Genomic DNA, 14897 nt, shown 5'->3' with positions numbered 1-14897 from the left:
CTTGTTTATTTTCTTTCTCTTCCATCCACTGTTGTAGTCTCTCTTTTTGTTCATTTTTTTTCTCCTCCAACAGCTGTTGTAATCTCTCTTCTTGTTTCTTTTCTTTTTCCTCCAACAACTGCTGTAATCTCTCTTGTTTATTTTGCTGTTCGAGCTGCCACTGTTGCAGGTTTTCTTGCCACTGCTGTAATCTCTCTTCTTCTTTCTTTTCTCGTTCTTCTTGTTTCTTTTCCTTTTCTTCTAACAACTGCTGTAATCTCTCTTGTTTATTTTACAGTTCCAGCTGCCACTGTTGCAGGTTTTATTGTAACTGCTGTTGTCTCTCTTCTCGTTTCTTTTCTTTTTCCTCCAACCACTGCTTGTAATCTCTCTTCTTGTTTATTTTCTCGTTCTTCTTGTTTCTTTTGCTGTTCTTGTATTATCATGATACTACAACATCCATAAAAGTATAAATATAAATGTGTTAACCCTATCATGGTACTACAACATCCATAAAAGTATAAAAATATAAATGTGTTAACGTCATCATGATACTACAACATGCACAAATGAATAAATATAAATGGGTTAACTCTATCATGATATTACAACATGCATAAAAGTATAAATATGAATGTGTTAACCCTATCATGGTACTACAACATCCATAAAAGTATAAATATAAATGTGTTAACCCAATCATGGTGCTACAACATCCATAAAAGTATAAAAATATAAATGTGTTAATGTTATCATGATACTACAACATGCACAAATGAATAAATATAAATGTGTTAACCCTATCATGGTACTACAACATCCATAAAAGTCTAAATATAAATGTGTTAACCCAATCATGATACAACAACATCCATAAAAGTATAAAAATATAAATGTGTTAACGTTATCATGATACTACAACATCCATAAAAGTATATATATATATATATATATATATGAATGTGTTAACCCTATCATGATAGGTGAGCATCTTTTGGGCATCAAGTGTACAACTGCCTATTGGATTTCAAAATTTAAGTGTCAATAAGAAATCTAAGTATTTTAATAATTTCTAATCCAAAAATATTGTTACGAAAATGCAGGTCACGTGACGCTAGTAACACGTCATCTTGTCGAATGTTCACGTCCCTTTCTGAAATCTCGAGAGCTTACTAGATATGCAGTAGACTTGTATATATAAACCGTTAAGATCTGATGGCAAGGCGGAAAACGAGAGGCGGAAAATCAAACTACAGCTTAGCAGATTTGATGGCATCAACGTTAACACATTTATATTTTTATACTTTTATGCATGTTGTAGTATCATGATAGGGTTAACACATTTATATTTTTATACTTTTATAGATGTTGTAGTATCATGATAGAATTAACACATTTATATTTTTATACTTTTATGGATGTTGTAGTATCATGATAGAGTTAACACATTTATATTTATACATTCATGCATGTTGTAGTATCATGATAACGTTAACACATTTATATTTTATACTTTTATGGATGTTGTAGCTACAACATCCATAAAAGTATAAAAATATAAATGTGTTAACGTTATCATTATACTACAACATGCATAAATGTATAAATATAAATGTGTTAACTCTATCATGATACTACAACATGCATAAAAGTATAAATATAAATGTGTTAATTCTATCATGATATATCATGATAAGGTTAACACATTTATATTTATACTTTTATGCATGTTGTAGTATCATGATAGAGTTAACACATTTATATTTTTATACTTTTATGGATGTTGTAGTATCATGATAACGTTAACACATTTATATTTTTATACTTTTATGGATGTTGTAGTACCATGATAGGGTTAATACATTTATATTTATACTTTTATGGATGTTGTAGTATCATGATAGAGTTAACACATTTATATTTTTATACTTTTATGGATGTTGTAGTATCATGATAGAGTTAACACATTTATATTGTTACGTCTCTGTTTGTTAATTAACTTTCCGTAACTTCGTTCCAACGAAACATTAGCGACACAAGTCCTTACTTAATAAAACTGGTTTATTCTTTCCGAATACAACTTTACGATACACTTATTTCCAACAATCGTGCTAAAACAAACGCTATATCAACGAACGTCAATAATACTTCTGACTGCAGTTCAATTACTCACTATCTACACACACATTACATTATCTCGTCACGATGTCACCCTCTTTTATATACCAGATCTTGTTCCTTCATGAATGCCCTAGCATTTACTAGATAGGGTAGTAGTTCTAGAAACTAGATGGCGTGAGAATAATCACGTGATCTCGATGACGCAACACTGCCGCCTCCTTAATATTGTTCGTCCCGAACAATAACCACATACAATAAACCAATAACAATTAACAATAACTTAATTAACTGTAAAAAATTATACGTTTAGAAAAATAAACAAAAATGACTTTAACATCAAATCGAATTCGTGGTAGGAATTGAAATTTAAGAAATCCTTCAAGCTTTAAAAATATTTTGGGGCCTAAAAGACAATCCGGGGTTGTCAGAAACTTTTGCTTCTTTTCACCCAGCGCGGTGAAAAGGTTAATCGCACTAGGCCAAGTTTAATTGTAACACGTATAGTGGATTGTTGAGAGACGATACATGTGTGTGTGTTTGTTTGTTTTGAATTTCACGCAAAGCTACACGAGGGCTATCTGCGCTAGCCGTCCCTAATTTAGCAGTGTAAGACTAGAGGGAAGGCAGCTAGTCATCACCACCCACCGCCAACTCTTTTACCAACGAATAGTGGGATTGACCGTCACATTATAACGCCCCCACGGCTGAAAGGGCGAGCATGTTTGGTGTGACGGGGATTCAAATTCGCGACCCTCAGATTGCGAGTCGAGTGCCTTAACCACCTGGCATGTGTGTGTTTGCTTATATATCTCGGCCGCGAGTGCCCTATTTTAGAATTTTATGTAGATAGTTTCAATCTTTACCGATTTGGTATGTTATTAATCCCAGACTTTTTGTTCGGAATGTGCAATGCCTTCAATTTAAGATTTATTTTGATGCGTTAAACTCCGATAGGTCTTTACGTTTTAGATAAATGTGATCAAAAATTTGAGTATTACATTTTTCTTTAACATGTCATTTTGATATTTTAAATTTCAAGGTTCTCTTTGTAAACCGTTGACTCCAAATATTTCTTTAAAAATCGCTTTTGTTTCTTTTTTTTTCCCGCAGGAGAAATACTGGTTTTAACAATAGATCACATTTATAAATGGAGCTTGTATTTGTTATCTGTGGAAATTTCTTCACAACCAGTAAACTTTCGATTACAAAAAAGATTAATGTTGATGTAAAATAAAATCAAGTTAATTTGTTATTGAATTTTTTTGGGTTTGATGTATATTGATGATAGCCTGTAAGGGTCGATTTTGAAACACCACATATCGATACAGTCTATGTCGCCACGTCCAGTCATACTCTACTTGACGACTGTGCATTGTGACAATAACGCTAAAATGAAGGTTCCATTCCAAAAAGCTCCTTCGTAAGGTTGTTCTGTCCAAATCACACCACTCTTTCTTGATATTTTCTACAAACCATTAAGTATACAATGAGGAAAGTTTCCCATTGTCCATTTCAACAATCTGATCACAAAGAAATCCAGCAACTTAACCGTTGTGTCTTCATACGGTATAGTACGAATACGTGTTTCATTCTCATACTGCTTGAGGTATGTGACGATTGAAAAAAATATGTTGTGCAAGAAACCTGTTACTCTTCTAGATATAGATCCTTCTTGATGATGTTGCATACTGATGTCTGGGGCACGTGGACAGCTTTTGCCACTGAACTTTGTGCTCTTGGACTCTCAAGTGTTGCAAGACATGGCATTTTGCATACTGCAGCTGGGAAATAACTTGTTGCAGATCTCTTTTGGATGGTCCTGTTGTCCCAAGCTGACCCACGTTCCCTTGTTTTCGAATGCCATTAAGTGCAAGGGATATCCCCGTTTTAAAAATTACAAATCTCTGATCTGAATACATCTTTATGATCTGAGTTTATGAATGTTTTATAAAAGAAATGGCTTTTACACACCCTTCTGAAAAGCAATTACTTATGATCATGAGTAATAAATAAACTTAATATTCCGAAAGTTGTTTAATTTCGAAGTCTTAAGTTCAAGGAAGGTCCAGTTCAATTTATACTTTAATCAACGTGTGTTATTGGGTTATACTAGTTTTGGAGAATTCCATTCTTCATCAGTTAAAAAGAGAGATAAGCTGGACCTACATCATAGCGAAAAGTATCAAACATAATGTTGTGAATGTGCTTTGTATTCACTATGAGAAAAACCCATACACTGAAGTGACGAAAAATGTCATTGGCCACTATTCAGTTCTTCACATTATGTCGCCGCACAATAGTCATATCAACAGTATGTATGATAATGAGTAATTAACTACATCAGACCTTGTAAAAGACAACACGAGGCACAACTGAGATACACTGGCATACAAAAATTTAGATGTATATTACAGAGACTGTAGTTAAAAACAGTATTAATATGTAAAAAAAAATCTGTAGTACTCCAAGCACCTGACACCATCACTATTACGCCAAGTGATAATCTGTAGTATTCCAAGTATCTGAGTACCACCACTAGTAAGACAAGCAGTGATCTGTAGTGTTCTAAGTATCTGATCACCACCACCACCAATAAGACAGGTGATGATCTGTCGTATTCCAAGTATCACCACTAGTAAGACAAGCAGTGATCTGTAGTGTTCCAAGTATCTGATCACCACCACCAGTAAGACAGGTGATGATCTGTAGTATTCCAAGTATCTGAATACCACTACTGATAAGACAAACGGTGATTTGTAGTGTTCCAAGTATCTGATCACCACCAGTAATACAGGCAGTGATCTGCAGTGTTCCAAGTATCTGAGTACCACCACTAGTAAGACAAGCAGTGATCTGTAGTGTTCCAAGTATCTGAGTAACACTACTGATAAGACAAGCAGTGATCTGTAGTGTTCCAAGTGTCTGATCACCATAAGCAGTAAGACAGGCAGTGATCTGTAGTATTCCAAGTATCTGAGTACGACCACTGATAAGACAAGCAGTATCTGATCATCATGCCACCACTAAGACTTCTGATGTTTGAGCACTAAATTCAGTGAAAGACTTGTTGTTTGATTACATTTTTGGTGTCCAAAACTCACCACCAGTAAGATGTAATCTTCAGTAACATTTCAAGTGTTAGAGCACTGCCATCAGCAAGAGAATGGCATCTGTTAGTATTTTTGAAGTATGAACATCATCACCAATAAAACGCTTGATGTTCAGTAGTATTTTTGGTAGCTGAAGTAAAAACTTTGTGATATCTAAGAACCATGATAAGACATTGATTTTCAGTGAGATTTCCAATATCAAAATGATATTATGAGATATATATAACAGTCAGTAGTAATAATGAGATAGTGCAATATTTTTACCGCTTGCAAATGACAAGTTCTGAAATTAGACTTACAACTCTCAGTATAGTTGTTTTAAATCATTGCAAATTATGATGTGTGACACAAACTCACGGTATCAGGAATGTATGTCATCATTTTCACTAACAAATATGTAAAAATGTATCATTTTATTTGAAGTATTTTCTTCATTTCTTTTCATACAACAGAAAGAGCACACACTGTAACACAATTTTCCACAAACCTAATACACCAGTTATTTAACTATACCTTGCCAAATATCAACAGTCAATTAAATGTATGTGTTCAGTGATACAATTATTTAATGAAAGAACAGTTTGTAGTTCACCTCCTTTTTCACGATTTTCCATTCAGCACTGTGTGTTATTTATTTATTTATTAAATAGTTCAGTTAAAGATTCATTCAGAACTCTTCGATCAGGCTAATTCTTCAGCAAAGTTGAAGTTGTGTACATTTTCCAAATCACTTTACATAAAATAAAGAAGCCAAATTTCTTATGAAGTAAATACTAAAGTTATGATATTGATGAAACTTTAATAATGATGTTTTTTTATCAAAACCTTTGCCTTAAAACAAACCCTACCTTACTTAAAAACATGAGTTAATTCATTACTCTAGAAAGACAACTTTGCTTGAACAGGACAATCGCAAACTATCACAGAAACAAACTCTCCTTCATAAGAGAGGAAAGAATGAATTACACCTAGTTTACTTCATCATCTCAACTTTCTGTATATAATGAAAGAACTCCTGAGTTTGAGTAGTAACTATCACTAATGTCTACATCTATACTATGCTAATGTCATACTGTTTATTTCTAGAAAAGAATTCACATGCTCCCATGCATCTTCAGTCCAAAATGACAGATACCTTACCTGTCACATGATATCAGAGCTAAATGATGATTACCTCAAAGAAACAAATTGTACATTGCTCACTTCCTTTTTCCTCTTAATTTAAAATGATTCAGTGTTTACAGCGCCTTCTTTCAGTCAACCTGACACACAAATCGACACTTTATCCATTCAGTTTACAAAGAGTCAGTGTTTATAGCACCTTGAGAAAGTTCTTCCAGTTAACCTGACACATTATTCTTTCAGTTTACAATCAGTCAGTGTTTACAGCACCTTGAGAAAGTTCTTCCAGTTAACCTGACACATTATTCTTTCAGTTTACAATCAGTCAGTGTTTACAGCACCTTCTTCTAGTACGTAAAAATAAGCTTTATTCTTTACAATGAATCACTATCTTTAGGTATAAGATTATCTTTTGAAATATCTAGCTTGATGAAACTAAAATATGAAAGTTAGAACTCCCATGAGAGCAACAAATAGATAATTAATGTTACAAATATATATATATATATATACCTTTAGTTAAACATGATGGAAAAACCAAGTTTTCATATTTTGAGAATAGTGAATGTTCAACTTAAGAGATGTTTGAATTCCTTTATGAACGTGCTATATTCCACTTTTGTCGATTATTAGAAACCTACATTATATTCAAAATTTTAATAACCAACTGTTTTAAATATCAGCCTTATAGTTAGTTTCTACCTTTTAAATCACTTGGTCTGCAGGTAACACGTGTCACAAGTCTTCACTTTTACTTTGATTTCATGTTTTTAAGATAGGAGAGGGTTTTCAATATTCTGACAAGTTATAATTTCTTAAGATAGAAGATAGGTTTTCACCACTGACTATTTGGTTTCTGAAGACAGGAGAGAGCTTATCTACAGTCTCTGACTAATTTCAGTTTCTTAAAACAGGAGGGGGCTTTTTTACAGTCTCTGACTAATTTCAGTTTCTTAAAACAGGAGGGGGCTTTTTTACAGTCTCTGACTAATTTCTATTTATTAAGAATTTTTAAGACTAACTAATTTGTTTCTTAAAATAGGAGAGGGCTTTTCAACAGTTCAATCCCAGTTCCTTAAGATAGAAGGTTTTTCAACACTGACTAATGTGTTTCTTAAGAAGGAGAGGGCTTTTCATCACACTCCAACTACTATCCAACTGTTTTCAGAACAGTTATTGTGCAGGGAGCTAACAAGTACTTCCTAGAGTTGGGACACATAGAACAAGTAGACTAGGATGTTATGAAATAACTGGAAAACACAGAACAGCTGAAGAATGATACAAAGGAAAACATTCTGCTTGCTTGAAAAAATCACACAAGTACCCAATAAGTGTAGAGGAATTTAAGAAACATCTTCCATGTTAACAATAAAGAGTTTGATTTTCCATAAAATTATCAGGTTGTTCATGGTTAAAACAAAATAGAAAAATTACAGTACACTAAACAGGGTTTAAGCGTCACAAAGGAGTTTTGTACACATTTTTCTTGATTTTAAACTTTCTGTTGTGCACATGCACACTGAACACATTACTTATATCTTCCTATCATACTTTTTAAGCTACACTTGTTACGCAGTGACTTTTACAAAGTTGAGAAAAAAGCAAGTAAGCAAAGTGACTTGGTTGTGTATAATACACACTGATGAAGTAAGGCAAGGCGATTATAGCTTCATGTCTACTTACGTACAATGAACATATACCTCACACTAATAACTAGATATCTGTAAAACAACACACACACACATATATATGTATATACACTCTTTATATGTAATTTATCCCTTCTTCTGTAACATTAAAAAGGAATTTGTGAATCAGGAGAGGTGACTTGGAGGCAGGTTAGGCTCTAATCTGGTAAGCTAGAGAAAAACTACATGCTCTTAACTGCACCAAAAATGGTGTTCTAGCCATATAAAATGTTGAAATCAAATGGTCCTAGCTAAACAAGTAAATTTCCCTGTCTAAAATGATAACAATCCAACCTAACTCCAAATCATTTCTCCAAAGACTGTTAATCTGTGGGCAAGAGGGTACAGACGAGTCATAGAAGAACCAGAGAACTGTCATCAAATCAACCAGGCACCCCTTCATGAACAAGCCTGACTGGTAATCTCTTAGCCAGGAAAAAGGAGTTTGGTAGGAATAGTTATTCCAAAACTGGGTTGACTGATTCATGAAGCAGATGAGACTTATTGTACCTGGTACTGCTGCATGGGATAGGCACCTATCACTCCAGCCTGTTGTCCAATGAGGCTCTGGGTAGCAGCTGCTGCCATTTGTGACTGTCCTGGATTTCCTTGCCAGGCCATCTGAGCACCCATACTGTTGGAAGAAGAGTCTTCAATAAGACAGCAGTGCCCTCATTATTGCATCAAATACAAGAACTTGCTAATTAATTAGTTGGTCTAAATTCCATCCTTGTTTCGGTACAAAACTCTGATTCTAACACTTGAACATGTTAGTTATTTTGGAATTCACCACGAGTTTAATCCTAATGGTGTGAAGATGAATTTGTATATGTGATTTTGATAGGAGAGTAAAGTCATAAGTTTAAATCTAGTTTCACCTAAGTAAGTGTTCTTCAATTTAATATGGTTTATATGTAGTTTCCTGCAACAAATTAATTTTAATAATCGAATTTTAAAAGAATATTACACATAACAAATAGATAATATAAGCACGACCACAGTTCTTAAGATATTCGTATGCACTTCTTCTTCTGTGTAGAGCTTTTTTTCTAGTCTTTAAACAGAACACTTTTAGATCATCTCCATTCTCCTTGTATTTCTGTTTTCAAAACTAATCTTATGCTTTTAGTAAATACTGTAAATAATTAGGAAAATAAACAGAACATCTATAAATACATCAGCAACATTTTATTTAATAAAATTAAGTTTAATATAAAAACAAAATGAAGCAATAAACACAATAAAAGAAAGTCAGCAGTTTCTTTATTGAAAGATCCAAACCAAATATTTTAACAGCACCAGATACAAGCACGAAAAAAAAGAAAAGAGATTTTCAGCCTTGTTAAAAATATTATCTTCAATTAATCTAATGAGTACATGCAAATAATTATGTAGACAATTTATTACAATAGATAATTATTTATTACCACGATTATAGATGCAGATTTCATGTAGTGTCATCCTGTATGGTGTAGGGCAAGTGGTATCAGTCCGATCCCAAGTTTAAACTTACCCAAATCCTTGACCATAGTACTGTCCATACGGATACTGCATGAACTGACCCTGCACTTGAGGATAACCTTGAGGATACCAATATCCCATCTGCTGGTAGGGATATGAGTACGGTGTTGTCAGGTTTTGCTAGAAACAATATTCACATCACATTTAAGGAGAGTAATATTACACCTGTATATGATTGTATAATTAGGTTTTTCCAGGTTAAAAATAACAGCATTCAAGCTACACTTTTAAATTATTAAAGTATTTGTGGTTATTTAGAAGTACTTTTAGGATTCTGTTAGGTTATGTTGGTAAATAAACCAAGATGTATTTTAAACATATTGATGTCACTATAGTTATTTCAGGTTATATACTGAATGTTTTAAATTTCTGGCAGCAAAGAAACCAACATTACCCCTTTCACGATGGACTTGGTATAATATACACGAGTTAAGTATTTGTACTATAACGTTTAATGCAGTAAGTGCATCTTCACAAAATTTGGTAGACTTTTAGTAAAGATTACAAGTCTTTCATACACAAAATATCAGATTTTTTTTAATGAAGTATTTTTTATTATAGATTTGTTTTGTGAAAATATCAAGTTTGTTTCATTACCAGTCCAAGTGCAAAGTGATTTTCATGTTATAAATAAAAAACAATTGTTCGTCCCAAAAATCTCAAATATTATTTGTGTAATCTCTAAAACCTCTTAAATACATTTCAAATGTTTGTTTTCAGTAAAACTTTATATTTTTTCTGTTATTTTCTCTACCCTAACTCTATGGGGTCCGTCAATTTGACCGGCCTTGTAACCACCATAAAAAATCAGGAAATAAATTTAAATTATGTTTCGTTCTAGAATGACTACAGATTGTAACACGAAAACACAAATATTTAGTCTAAATACCTTAAATCTCATAACATTATCCATTTATATATATTTATTATATTGACCTTTCAGCCATGCCTCATTAACAATACAGAAGTTACAATGATGCGGCACAGATGCATTCATGATACCATATCAAATAACATAAAACTGACCTTTGGTCTGTGCAAAGTAACTTGTCTTGGCTGTATTTTAGTAGACTAGTATTTTGTAAAATTATTATACATTATATATATGTATATACATAAACTTATTTTTCTTAAAACATAGAACAGAAAATAAAGAAGTAAAGCAAACAATTATCTCTTCTAGTTATGACCTATGTACTCATTTGCTGCTTGTCGTAGGTTGCTAAGCTTTTTATATATATATTTGAAATAACCAAAAAAAATGTTAAGTTACTATAATGATACCATAGAATTCCATTATAATTTATGAAGTTTAGTAACTAAGCTGTATTTCAGTCTAAAAAAAATATGAAATTTCAAGCAGACTACAGACACAACTTTCCTCCATGAAATTTTGTTTTGAAAGAATGAGATGGCATCCTAACACATGAAAATGGCTCAGAAAGCAACCAAGGGGATGTTCTGAGCTTTTGATTGGTTATTCATGTCATATATAGAAGAAAGTGTATATGTGTAAAATGGAAAGAGGTGGGCAAGGGGCCACTGTGTTTGATTCAGTACATGAGCAATATCTTAGCAAATAGAAAAGATAAGACCTTCTTATTTTATATTCTAGCTTGTCAATATTGGTAGTTTGAGTTCCTAATTTGTACGAAACTATAGACTTAGTATTTTGACATACCCTGTGACACACAAAAATTGATGTTTAACTTTGTTTTTTAATGTTTATTTTTAAATTAAGAAAATAAGTAAGGTATAATATTATAATTTAAATTATAGTCTACAATTTCATACCAAAATTATTGACATCAATTCATGAAATAGTAATTCAATAAAATTTTGAATGTGAGTCAACAAACGCAATGACATGGCCTTTCACCTGTGACCCGTATTGAAAAGGTTAATGTTATTGCTAGAATAAAGTGAGAATTATGCATTAATGAAACTGCCCCACCCTCACACATACATCATAAAACCTACTCTTAATGATAATTTTAATGCTGAGGTGTGATCTTAACTTATGCTTCTTGTTTTTTTACAATTATAAAGCTTCATAGTACTTCATAATAAAGAGTTTTTGTGATGCTTGATTTTGAATAACTGTAATTTCTGTAGTGATGAGCATTGGTCTGATTGTCTTATAGTACCAGAAGACTTTGCCCAAGTGTTACAAACCTATACACAACAAGGACACCGAGTACTAGCTCTAGCACATCGACCTTTGTACAAGATTTCTTATGCTAAAGTTCAAAGAATTTCAAGAGAGGAACTAGAAATTAACTTGGTTTTCAAGGGGCTGTTAGTGATGGAAAATCGTCTGAAATCAGAAACTGCTGGAAACATAGAGATCTTAAAAGCTGCAAACATTCGTCCTGTTATGGTTACAGGTACATGTTTAATTTAATTTAACTTTCATCTGGTGTTTATTAATATTTTAAGTCAGAAAAACATTGTTTCAGTAAAATATTCTGTAATTTGGTGGATTTAGAGAATATATTTTGCAATCTAAACATTGATATTATTTATTAATTATTATTCTAATAATTGATGTTTAATGTTTAATTAAGATTCATTATAATAAATAGAAAAAAAAATTATATTTTAACAAAAGTAGGGATCGTTAGTTAATCGTAGAATTTCTCCAAAACAAAATAAATGCTGCAATAAAAAAAGTACACAAACAAGTAAAGCGATACTAGTTGGATAGATTTTAGAACGATTTTCAGTCCCTACTTTGGTTGGCAAAATCTATCTAAATAGCATCACTTTACTTGTTTGTGTACATTTTATTACAGCATTTGTTTTGGATACTTCTTATATCAATTCTACAAATAATCAACAATCCCTAATTTACATTAAAATTTTTTCCTGTTTTACTTGTTCAGTTTTATATGTCAATGGAATGGATACAACATCTATAAATTTTCAATATAGTCATATCCCTGATAGCTATAACTTTCACAAGAATCAAAACCAAACTGTTATCCTCGCTTTGGTTTACATATAAGTGTAGAAAGCTGCCAAAGTAGGGATTAAATTGTATAAATTTCTGATTGTGGTTTGAATTATTGTTTCATTACTTTTAACAGAATCCCTACTTCATTTTAAAATTTGTAATTTTTTAAAACTTATTTGTTTACTTTCTATGTTATACCCGTAAAAAGTATATAATTCGATGACGAGGAACCCACTTTGAGACTAGTAATAGCTGGAGACGGCTTGAATGGGTAATGAAGAAAAACTTTAATATAAGTTTAACATAACAGCAAATGTTATGTTAAACTTATATTAAAGTATATAATGTACCTTTAGAAACTGTCTCGTGTCTATCCATCAACAGGTAGCGCCTTCTGTTGGGTTTATTTGGGTTTAAATGATGTTTAAGTACGTGCACGATATGTTTACCATCTATAAAAAATCTGTATATATTTATCACAATATCAAAAATGGATACCCACAGACCAATCAATTAAGCTGGATAAATCTTGTAGCGATAGTTCAAGCTGTCTAGGGGCTAGCCCTGCTGACATGATCACATAGGTAGGCAGGTAGTAGATGAAAAAAGTTATTGTTTTAGAGATTTTTGAATGATTATGCTGAAAATGTTAGTGATCTTTTTAGCATGTTATTAGTATATATGCATATAATATATCGTAACCAATAATTTGAATGGTCTGTTTTTCGCTAAGGAATTCAATAGGGTGGAAACCTTGTTAATCTCTACTATTAAGTACTACCATACTTAATACTTTAAATGACTATATATTTTAAGTTAAAATATATATGATAATGAATATTTCATATGAATATTATATGATTTTAAGTTAGATATTTTCCTATATTTTTTAGCTTATTTTTTATCGGCTGTAATTGTTGTAGTTGTTTGTTTTTTAACAACTGTCATTAACCTTTATAATTCTGAAGGTATATTTCATGTTGTCTTTGAGTTAGATAAAACACTGATTTGTTCTTGAGCTTTTATATTCACTTATACACCCACATATAAATGAATGTCACTTCATTGAAGCTTTGAATAAGTTTAGGTAGAAACATTTATCAGCTGCTTGGACTATATACATATATGTATAGTTAAGACTACTGATAGATTTTTCCAACTAAACTCATTTAAGGCTGTATTGAAATAAAATTCCTTACCATTGATTGTCTTAGTTTGATATTAACTTGTGTTCTCAGCTCATCATATAATGAGTTTTTATTGTCTGAATGTTTTATGTCATCATTGTTTTGGTTATCTTTTAGCAACACTATGATATATAACAAATCTGAGTACAAGGATATTGGTAAAAACTGTTATTTTAGGAGGTAATTTGGCAAGAAATACAGTAAAAAGTTTGAGACATCTTTATAGGTGATAACATGTTAACAGCTTTGAGTGTGGCCTACGACTGTGGTATGATTGTGAAGCATAATCAGGTAGTTCAGTTATCCACAACTCAAATTGAAGATGTAAATGTTCCTACATTGTCATGGGATTTTGCCAGTTTACCAACAAAAAAATATGAACAGGTTAAAACATTGAGAAAGGTAAATACTTCTTTTATTCTTTTATAATTAATTATTAAGTTTTATTTGGTAAGGTATTTCATATGTTTCTAGGAATATAAAATTTGAATTGTTTTCATGACACACATGCATTGCTTTATATCAGTATTATTAAAACAGTTTTAATGTCTTGAAATATTCTCATGGCCAAAGGAACTCGGATTGGAGATCCAGAACATTCCACTATAAACAAGCAACTTCAAATAAAGGCTTAATCTTCTAAACAGTTTTCTAATGAGAATGCCATATTCAATGCAATGGAACATGAGAAGGTTGAAACTAGAAACAATAATGTGAAGTAGAAGAAGAAAGTTATTTTCCCAAAGAGTTATTAGGTTATATCAAAAACAAAATTTGAATATTTTTGCTTAAATATTACTGCCTGTTGTATATGACAATATAATACTCTAACATCATCATAAATAATTTTCATAAGCATACTACAATATGCTAGTGTGTAATAATAGATTTCAAAACTTATTAAATGTGTTACTTTTGTCAGATTTTTAAATGAAATCATAAATGAAACATATAATGTTACCTTTTTCAGGAGTTCTGGATAATGTTCTCTCAATAAAGCAAAGGTTTTCCCAGTAAGAACTATATGAAGCTTTTGGTGTTCATTTATGATAGCTTTTACAGAATCCTGAAAGAAAAATTAAATTTACTATTGACTGACAACAAGAATAAAAACTTTTAATGGTACAGAGATAATCATGAAATTCACAAGGAAATAGCCTATCCATCAGAAATACACAAATTTAATGATAAAAACTAAACAATGTGGATCAAT

General features: G+C 31.7%; 1 protein-coding gene and 1 long non-coding RNA gene across 2 annotated transcripts; one reads left to right on the top strand and one right to left on the bottom strand.

Annotated features, from left to right (window-relative positions):
* Positions 1-5604: 5604 nt before the first annotated feature.
* Positions 5605-9698, bottom strand: LOC111083265. Its single transcript, XR_002608911.1, has 2 exons — positions 9534-9698; positions 5605-8654 (listed from the first exon to the last, which is right to left on the bottom strand). It is a non-coding gene; the product is annotated as an uncharacterized LOC111083265 (long non-coding RNA).
* Positions 9699-11058: 1360 nt separating this feature from the next.
* Positions 11059-14086, top strand: LOC111083266 (probable cation-transporting ATPase 13A3; the record flags this gene model as incomplete). Its single annotated transcript, XM_022379647.1, has 3 exons — positions 11059-11068; positions 11686-11928; positions 13911-14086. Coding segments are annotated over exons 1-3 (429 nt in total), but the record flags the coding sequence as incomplete, so codon positions are not given.
* Between the last annotated feature and the right edge of the window lie 811 nt (positions 14087-14897).

Source organism: Limulus polyphemus, unplaced genomic scaffold (assembly GCF_000517525.1).
Source record: "Limulus polyphemus unplaced genomic scaffold, Limulus_polyphemus-2.1.2 Scaffold8800, whole genome shotgun sequence".
NCBI classification, from domain to species: Eukaryota; Metazoa; Arthropoda; class Merostomata; order Xiphosura; family Limulidae; genus Limulus; species Limulus polyphemus.
This window is presented reverse-complemented; position numbering and strand designations above follow the sequence as displayed.